This window comes from Condylura cristata, unplaced genomic scaffold, assembly GCF_000260355.1.
Source record: "Condylura cristata isolate star-nosed mole 26May11 unplaced genomic scaffold, ConCri1.0 scaffold00011, whole genome shotgun sequence".
Taxonomy (NCBI): Eukaryota; Metazoa; Chordata; class Mammalia; order Eulipotyphla; family Talpidae; genus Condylura; species Condylura cristata.
The window spans coordinates 40011538-40021985 of NW_004567112.1; the positions used below are offsets into that span (position 1 = coordinate 40011538).

Genomic DNA, 10448 nt, shown 5'->3' on the forward strand with positions numbered 1-10448 from the left:
GTATCTACTCAAAAGGCACAAAAACACTGATTCAAAAAGATACCTGCACCCCCATATTTATTGCTGCTTTATTTACAATTGGAAAGACATGGAAACAGCCCAAATGCCCCAAAGTGGATGACTGGATCAAAAAGATGTGGTACATATACACAATGGAATATTACTCAGCAACCAAAACCAAAACCAAAACCAAAACAAAAACACATGCCTTTTGCAGCAACATGGATGGAACTGGAAAAGATCATACTTAGTGCAATAAGCCAAAAAGAAAAGGAAAAATATCAGATGGTTTACTCATAACAGGCATATAACGGACCAGGCGAGAAAATAATAATAATAATGAACAGCTATATACCAGAGACATTTTATGGGGTTGGAGCGGGGAATGGGATCAAAAACAATGGGGGAGGGAAATTCACGGGACTATGGTGATGGCAAATGGGTAATTTGGTGATGGGAAGCCTAAGGGGATTACAGCTGAGATGGAAAAATGTGCAAAATGATATAAAAATAAACTTATTATTATAAAAAAAAAAGATGTATACAATTGGAGACTTTCAAAACTATGTTTTGAAAATTGTTAAGGTTGGCTCTACAAATTTTTGCAAGTACTTTGACAATAAACCTAATTAAATTCCACCAGTATATACATTTATGTGGAAAAGAACATAAATTTGCTACAACAATCACATCTAAGGACCCCAGCCTATGCAACAGTGGTGGAGTTTCTCATATTGAAATTCACACACATACATACCACAGTGCTTCCATTATTCATGTTGTGAATGTCCCTGTGAGGATGAGCACAGAAGTCTAGACAAGCAGTCACCCCAGAGAAAGGACGACCTTCTTTGCTACCAAGCCGACATTCTCGGGCAACATGTTCATATTCCACCTTAAAAGGAAAGTATGATACATACATTTAAGAAACTGTGAAAATCACTTCCTAACAATGTTGTGAAAGTAACGACATTTTGTAATTTTTAGTATTACTGACACTATACTGTATTATTGTAGCCCAAGTGTAGTTTAGAAACATTGAGAATACAGAGATGTACAAATTAGAAATGCACTAACCCCATCACATCTACCTGCTTGGGCTCTTAAGTTCCAATAAGCCATGAACCTTTCTTTTCTTTTCTTTTCTTTTTTAATAAGATTTATTTACTTATGTGTACAAGAACAGGGTACAGGCAAGAGGTGTGGGGAGCAGCGGGAGACTCCTGTTGCAGTGGCTGGTGATGGCTGGATAGCACTGTCTTTATCCCTTGCGCCTCCAGGGAGGCCCTGAACCTAACTTTATGAGCTGGGAGAAGCTGTTGGTAACTGGTGGCAAAGCTGAACACCATACGTAACACTCAAGCTTGTGTGTCCTGACTTGTACCTGCAAACTGTTGGGAAGATTAAGGGGTGACACATAGAGAGACTTAGGGGACATATGAGGTGGCAGACACTGTCTAAAGGGCGGAGTCAATGGCACCTGTTACCTTGATGTAGCATCCCTTTCCGCCCCAGCTGCAGGATCCACTTACTGCCTTTGTTGCTAGAAGCCACCTTACACTTGTGGGAACCTTTCAGGCCACAGCAGCCTTGCTTCTGGCTAGGCTTGCTTGGCTGGGCATTTGCCCTTAAGGGGATAATTGGGGATTTTATTGGAAACAATTATGACTATCCTATCTTCTCTCTGCATGCATATTAATTCTATTAAAGATCTTCACACTAACAGTATGCTTCTTTTGCCTTTATGCAGCAGAAACTAGCTTCTTTTAAGGCATATATTCCGTAACAGTTTGGGGACCCTAGGTGCCCCTTAGACATACACTTATAAGAATGCATAGAACAAAATGACAACCAGTGACTATGACCAAAGAGAATTCATGCTAGGTGGACTAGCAAGTATAGTAGCCTAAATGATACCATCATAAAGAAGGATGTAGTGTATAAATGACTTAAGAAATTAGAATTTCTATAAAAGGTATATATCCAGGAACAAATATACAAAGTCAATTTACAACTTTTTTTTTAATGATATATTTATTTATGCATACAGAACTGGGATACAGGTCAGAGGTGTAGGGGCAGTGAGAGGATGTACCAGAGACAGAGTGGGGAGCAGAACAGGCAGATAGATGAAGCACACTGCTGAGGGGAGCAGCGGGTGGGTCAGGAGAGGTCTGCTACGCCATGTGATCACCTCCCTGGCCAGGGATCAAACTCGTGAAGTGGCTACAGCTAGCTTCATAGCACAGCAATGAGCCACAGCCACCTCAATGTGAGTTTGATCCCCCGCCCTGGAGGTTTTCCACATGGTGCAGCAGACCCCTCCTGTCTCACCTGCTGCTCCCCTCAGGTGAATTCTCTTACCGCCTCTGTGCCTCTGTCCTGTACCCCAGTTCTGTATGAATAAATGAATAAATCTTTAAAAAAATGATATACTGGGGTTTAACAGTGTTATTCATAATATAAGTGTATTTGTTTTCTTTTAAAAATTCCAAGTTTCATTGAAATATATTATATCTAAGTTTAAGACATGCAGTGTGATGGCTGGATACATGTATGTATTACAAAATGGTTAACAAAATGGTGATGATGTAGTCACACTGTCTATTATACCCCAGAGCTTATTTATCTTATAGCTGGGAGTTTCTGCCACACCTCTCCATTTACTATACCCATATTTATTTTCTTGATATCTTTGAAAGACAAATGTAAAAGCTTTCCATGGTGGATTATTTTCTTAATTTTATTTTTGGATGGTCTATTGCTAGTGTTTGAAAATCAGTGGTTTTTGCATATTGATCTCATACACTGAACTCACTTATTTGCTCTAAACAGTGTTTTTCTTGGTATTTTCTACACATAGGAATATACAGCTGACTAGCAGAGACCAATTTTATCTCTTACTTTTCCTTCTAGATTCCTTTGTCTTGTGTTAGTTGTCCTAAATAAAACCTTCAGTAAAATGTTTAATAGAAATGGCAAGAGCAGAGACTCCTGGGCCTCCCTGGTAGTGCAGGGGTTAAAAACAGTGCTATCAAGCTATCAACAGCCACTGCAACACAGTTCAATCCCTGGCCTGCCAGGGAGCTGACCCACATGGTGCAGCAGACCTCGCCTGCCTCCCTGGATGCTCCCCCAAGCAGTGTATTTCAGGATATCTGTCTGTTTTGCTTCCCACTCTGTCTCTGGTGAATCCTCTTTGGGCTATACTCCAGCTCTTGTATGCATAAATAAATAAATCTTAAAAAAAATAAAATAAAATAGACATTCCTACCTGGTTCTAGGTATTAGACAAAAAGCATCTAGTCTTTATCAGGGTGAGGCAGCTCCCTTTTATGGCTAGTTTGTTGCATGGTTTTAAGATGTAATAAAGTGTTGGATTTTGTTAATGCCCTTTTAGCATCTGTAGAGCTATTACGTGGTTTTTCCCTTGTTCTATTAACATAGTGCATTATATTAATACTAGTCATCCATTCCTGCTTTTAAAATGTTCTTTTCAGACACAACCATAATTCTATCACTCTGGAATTTCAATTGTTCTAATGGGAAGGTTTTTTAAAAAGGTTATTTTTAAAACTGCCTGGATAGGGCCTCCCTGGTGGCACAAGGGGTTAAGTCTGAGCACTGTCAGACTACTGGTCAGCCACCACAGCACAAATTCAATCCCCTGTCAGGAAGCTGACCCACATGGCCAGGTCAGGATCTCTCCTGTCTCATCAACTGTTCCCTTCAGCAATATATTTCAGTAGACCCACTTAATTCTCCTCCCTACTCTGTGGTGAACCCTCTCATTCCTCCCCTCCACACATGCACCCTGTACCTCTGGCCTACCAACCAGCTATTGTATGCACAAGTAAATAATTAAACAAAACATCTGGGTCATATATTTAAACATACCTGATTTTGGTAAGCAACTGGAGCATACTGCTTATAAATTGGAGCCAATTGTGTAGCCAAACTCTGTAAATTATCTTCAAGGTTTTTTTCCTAAGGAAAAGACAGTCCATAAAAGTTGCCTCATAATGACATGTAGGATGAGTTTAAGGCATGATTCTGAATCAAAGCACTGCTGATATGTGGTTAATACACAAGCTATACTTACTGTGATAGAAAGCACTTCCACTGAAAATAACATAAATTATTATTTTAAAAACCTAAACTACTAGTCATTGTTATATGTTAAGTCAGTCTTTTGAAATGAAAATTGTTATAGTCTAACTATATGTGGTTATTAGTAGTAACTTGCAAAACTGCTCTTTTTGCTCAAAGTGAGAACCTTGTTTTTACATTTATTCAGTAGCATGGGCACTAAACGGAAATCAAGACGTCAAAGTAAAGAAATGTGACATAGTATGAAAAGATTCTACAACAGAGATATATGTACCAGACATCAGGTAACAGGTCCTTTAGTAAAGTTTCAAACATATAGTGGATAATTGGTTGTCAAAAACGAGTATTTTCTTTTCTATGCCATAGTAGATAGAAATTGAAGATGTGGTAGGACTGTGAGGAGCATTAATACCATATCAAGAATTGCGATTGTCATATAGTAGAAACATACAAGACTTTCTCAAAGAAACATCATCACGACAATAGTTAATTAAACACCATAGGTGACAGTGTGCAGTAGGAAGCAAAGAAGGAAGACTTTGGAAATCAGAGCTGAAAACCACGGTAGTTTTTTAGAGGTGATATACTAAATCAAGTTAGAGACTTGATAAATGATCAGTCACTTTTGACATAGCCAAGGAAGACAACTGAATGGGAATCAGAGCAAAGCTAAAAAGGAAGGATTTAAGAAGGGTTGAGTCTTCTTCCCCATTTGAGATATGGGGAATAGAGATACTATGAACACTGAAAGAAAGTGCTTATGTGGATCAGTTCATCTCTGGGGTACATCAGACTACTACAGGCACTGTAATTTAATAGTGAGTGTTTTTAACAAGTTTTAACTGTGACAACTAAAAAGCATCAAATATAGCACTTTTGGTTGCTTATTGCTTTATGCCAATGCTTTTAGTGAATAAGAAATTTATGTATACTATGTATAGGGTCTATATTTAGATTACTGTGTTCCATTCATCTGTCTAATTTGTGTTACATAATGTGGTTCTTAACTATTGCCGGGAAAATCAGCACCCTACTTTAACAACATTTCCTGGCTATACTCACATATTAAGTATTCTATCTATTTGGATAAAGCCTTAGATTTAAATACCTATTTAAAAGATTTGATTAAGTTTTTAACACTTAAAATAATTGGAAGAGTGGGTATATATATTTTACTGTTTGTTAGTAGAATATTATGAACCACCAAGGGTCACAAATCAGACAGTAATTTGTCATCTCATGAACTACCTCATGAACTGTGATAAAATGTTGAAATGAAGCAGACAAAAGGAAACTAAGTTTATATAACTGACTATAGGTATAATTTCATAAAATAAAATTTTGTTATTGTATTTCCAGTTGTTTCATTAGAATGAATGAATGCTTATCAAATACAGAAATTTCTTCTTCTAAGCTCTTTATCTATGGACTTAAGCCATCATTCTTCATTCTCCACTATCTCCATTCTCCAGCATATCTACATTCATGGCATAAATAGCATGTGGCCCACGTAGCACCACTTGAGTTCCAGATTCTAATTATTATTGCCCTGAAAACCCCTTGGATTTCCCTTAGAAATCTCCAGCCCAATGTAAAGTAAATGCACAATCTGTCCTTTATAGTGATGGTCCCACAGGGTACCTTACGTCAAGGTATAACATCATTATATTCTAAGTAAAAAAATCTTTCCAGACCAAACATTACTCACTATTTCCCCGTCACAATTATATTCTAAGTCATTACTATTCCTACCCCAGATTATTCTCATAGCCAGCTCATTTTGTTAAATGCACTCTTAGCCAACTCCAATTCAATATTCAAAGAGCAGCCAGAGAGGTTCTTTAAGAAGTAAGTGTAATTATGGTTACTCTCGTTCGTAAAATCCTTCCATGATTTTCCAAAATTCTTGACAGGGCATCATAAGGTTTCTGTATACACCTTACTTTCCCTTGCCTGCTGAGCTTCATACTGTCCACACTGTCCACTGCTGGAATGAACACTGCTTCTTCCTATATTATAAGCACTATAAATGTTATTCATTATAAATATTAACCTTAAGCAAAAACTATTGTCCCATTTGTTACTTATATTAACAGTATTACTGTTACAGAATAAGATTTTAATTGTCATGTAAATGTTAAAAAAAATATATATTTATTTCAAGAGACAGCTTCATCATGTAACATTTAAAAAGAAAACTTAACTAGTTACTATAAGAAAAAACTGACATCACATTATCACATGTTCTGATCTTTGAACATGAACCTTTCCATGGTCTGGTAGTTCATATGCTCTTTACTAAGTTTTATAGATGTTTCTCTAAAGGTCCACTATATTTCTTGTTAGCTTATATCTATAGTATTTTACCTGCAAATGTAGCTTCTTTAATTATTTCTGTATGTTATTGCAGTAGCTGGGAATTCTAGAAAATCCTAACTAATTTTGATGATCTCCTGATAGGGATCATTATTAATTCTGAGCTTCCCCAAGGTATTATATTCATTTACAGATAAAGTTAATTAACTACTATTGTTTATTTTTCATTTCTATTTATGATTATCCTAATGACTTTTTAAACTTCCTTTGTGAATTTATGCATGGGTTGTTTTCTTTAAAATTTTTTCCTCACAACTAATTCAAAAGTTTTTAGTTTGTTAACCTAAAAGAAGTTTCAAACATACCCTTAATTAAATATGTTTACTGAAAATATCTAGATGAGTGTTTTCCAAGCTGTGGGTCATGACTCATTAGTGGGCCATGGAATCAATTGAACAGGTTATTATTAACAATTAAAAAAAATTGTATAAAAAATATACAGCATCACAAAGATTCTTTACAATAACTATACTGAATAATAATTAACTTTAAAATATTATCTTATTACATATATATGGCTAAGTACCACTTTTCAATGGTTTTATTTTAATTACTTCACTTGTATAAATGTAGTCATATAGTGGTTGGTAACATAAAATGCTTTTTATTCTTCGTCACAACTCAAAGTTTGAAAAACACTGATCTTAGAGTTAATCAGTTTCTACACCTCCCCATTCCAAACAAAGCATAAAACCACCACCACACTTAGTTCCTAAAGGTGCCCCACCCCCTCCCACTACCTACCCACCCCTAAGTGGTTAAGAGTATGGAACTATAGGTTGTTATTTTAATTAAAAGTGTTAAGTACTCAACTTATTTAAACTTAACAGTAAGGTTGACTAATTTCTTTGCTCACCATGGCCTCTTGTCCCGGACAGACTCGTTCCGGTTTCATATATCTTCTTTCTGGAATACGTCCTTTAGTAATTCTCTCATAGTAGCTCTGTGGGTAGTAAACTTTCTGAGTCTTTGAAATGTTGGCAAATGGATTTATTTATTCTTCCTACTTTGACTGGGTATAAAATTCTAGGTTCTTTTAATAAAGATTCTCTCCAGGGAAAGGGAGAAGGAGAAGGAAGTTGGGGACAATTGAAATTTGGGTTGGTAGCTGAAAACTTTACCTAACTTATTTAGAATTTGAAACTATTTACTTACACATATGTATTTTTTCTCTCTTAATGCTGTTGCATAATTAATTTTTTTTACTATTTATAAAATCGAAAGGGATGAACTTGCATATTCATAGTGTAATCAGAAAATAAAAAGGCACTTACATGTAAGGGAGAGCTCGGATCAATTCTAAATCTTCTAGGGCTTGGACTTCTACCAAACTTGCAGCCATTGAAATACATACTCCATGAACAGCCAAAAGAGAATGAAGCACCACAAGTTTCTGGATCAATCCCTTGACATGTGCAGGTACGACTGTCAGATGGTAACAGCAAAGGAATGAAGCAATAACTTAGCAGGAAAATATCTCAAACACAACATTACAAATTCATGTAGCTTTAGAAGTACAGATGGCAAAAAAGTTGATTTTAACCTCTTTTTTATTCACTATTTTATTTAAAATATTGTTAAGATAACACAAAAATAAGTGTATTGGAATACAACTGAACTTTTCACTAAAGTCTTTAAACATATAAATGTAAATAAATGGCAGCAAACAATACATATCTGGAATATCTATAATCTTTTTTTTTCTATTAGAAGTTTAAGGGAAATAAAGAAGGTCGTTAGGTCCTTCAAAGGTAAAATGACATTAGCTTAATCCTCTAAGGATTAATAAAGGGTAATAGATATTGTAGATGAAATAGCTTTGTCAATTATCTGTATGTATGATATGTCTGTATGTATGATATGTATAAATGTAAATGTAATGCTAACAATTATGGAACACAGACGAGGGGAATATAAGTGGATACTAAAGTATGTCTGCATCATTTATGTAAATACAAATATTTAAAGAAAAGATGTGAGATGCACATTTGGTGAAATAATTACTTTGAATTGTTTCTGAACAACAAGACATACTTGTCTTCATGACAAGTATGTTATAGTGCATCAAGACAATAAATTAGCAGACATTAAAAATAAGGTATACATATATATTTGTTAGCACAGGGAAAATGTAATGAAATTAAGAGTTTTAAGGATAAGGAATGTTTTAGGGATTAGATAAGGAATCTTGTGTGGGGATTAGAGTGGATAATCTATATTTTTACTTATATCTTATATAATAAGAGATCTATCTACAAAACACTTTTGATGTGTACAAAAGCAACCTGAACAAATGAAAAGAAAAATCAGTTTAAGGAAGAGAAAGACTATCATAAAGATGTCATGTTTTTAAAGGCAGCATTTCAATCAAAGTCTATAAACATACATTTTAATAATTAAAATTGGGATATGTGGGGATATAAGGATGAAAATGGATCTATTCCTAGCACTGTTAACCAGCAGTTCAATTTAAATATCAGAGATTTATATTTTAAAATATAATTGGAATAAACAAAAAGCAGGTAAATTATGCTAAAAGTAATAAGAAAAGTATTGTAATGACAATATTCAGACAAATTTAAGGGAAAATATAGATAAAAATTACATTAAAAAAGAAACTTTTGCCAAAGGGTTAATAGTCCCACTATGTCATAGCAATCCCATTTATGAATGGGGTAGAATGGAACTCACATTTGAAAAACAACAAAAAGAATAAAAATAAAAAGTGACTAGAAGTAGTAAATAGTTCCTAACCCAATGAAAATATGCTTGTAATATGAAAAATACAAATCAAAAATGCAAATTAACCTGATGTCATTTACCACCTATTAAAAGGGCAAAGACTCAGTCTGACAACATAAGGACTAGCAAGGCTGTAGGGAATTGATTTTCTCGTTCACTGTTAAGGGAGGACGAGTTTTTGCCTTTTTGAAAAATCCCTCTCCCTCCAAATTGCAGGAGTGCGTGCTGTCGGGTCTTCAGAGGGAAGAAAAAAATTTCAAGTGACTATCCTAAGGCAGCCTAACATACTGTTATGCTTTCTTTAAAGAAATGTTCGTTTTACTTCCACAATGCCTAAACTCCTGTTCTCCCCTACAATATACTTAGTTTGTGGTTAATTAAGAAATGAATGTAACATAAGAGTGGTCTGAAAGCAGTTCCCAAAACTCATTTGATTACTTTTCATTCAGAGTGCATCTGCGGTCGGTGGGGTGGCCATTGTAAGACTTGAGGTTTTCGGTGAGCTCCGTGTACAGTTTGTCCGCCATCGGGAGCGGGATGCCATCCCACACCATGATGAGTACCACCATCACCGCTGTCGGACAGTGGTGGCCTGTGCGCTGACGGACCAAACAAAGGACTTTCTCTTCATCGCTGCTTCTTCGTAAAACCTATAAAACCACAGTGCAATCATTTATGTAAAACAAAAATCCTAAAGTCAAATGCAATGGGTCTTCTTCCTTTACAACTGTGTATATTTTGTATACTTAGATGTGACACACATATGTGTTACACACATACATGTATACATTATTATTATTTTTTAAAAAGTTGAAGGCTATATTACCTTTAGCTGTCAGACTAACTGCTTCCACAGAACTCAACAAATCATATGCCAGGTTACTGGAATAACAAACAGGTAGAATGGTAATCTTCGGTGTGTGGTTGTTACATAAAGCAGAGCAAAGCAATCTGTGTTTCACTTCACTGGTGACAGAATTGCAAACAGGTAACAGAGGATCTGGGCGGAGACCTCTGCTCTTCCCCACACTGCACAACAGGACAAATCTGCCTACATGGAAATAAGCGTGGACTCCTCCCAACATTAAAAATAAATGCGAGGGCCCTCCCTGGTGGTGCAGCGAGTTAAAGCACAGCACTAAGAAGCTAAAGGCACTTCCACATGAGTTCGATTCCCACCTGCCCCGGAGGTGACCACATGGCGTGGCAGACCTCTCCTG

The 10448-nt window shown here is 35.9% G+C and overlaps 1 protein-coding gene across 1 annotated transcript in view; it reads right to left on the reverse strand.

Annotated features, from left to right (window-relative positions):
• TET1 (tet methylcytosine dioxygenase 1) overlaps window positions 1-10448 on the reverse strand; it is a 108970-nt gene that overhangs the window by 10790 nt on the left and 87732 nt on the right. The window contains exons 6-9 of the mRNA XM_004680833.2: window positions 9667-9878; window positions 7761-7911; window positions 3898-3987; window positions 758-895 (exon numbers count right to left, since the gene is read on the reverse strand). Of these exons, the coding sequence (XP_004680890.1) occupies window positions 758-895; window positions 3898-3987; window positions 7761-7911; window positions 9667-9878 (591 nt within the window). The remainder of the gene's footprint in view (window positions 1-757; window positions 896-3897; window positions 3988-7760; window positions 7912-9666; window positions 9879-10448) is intronic.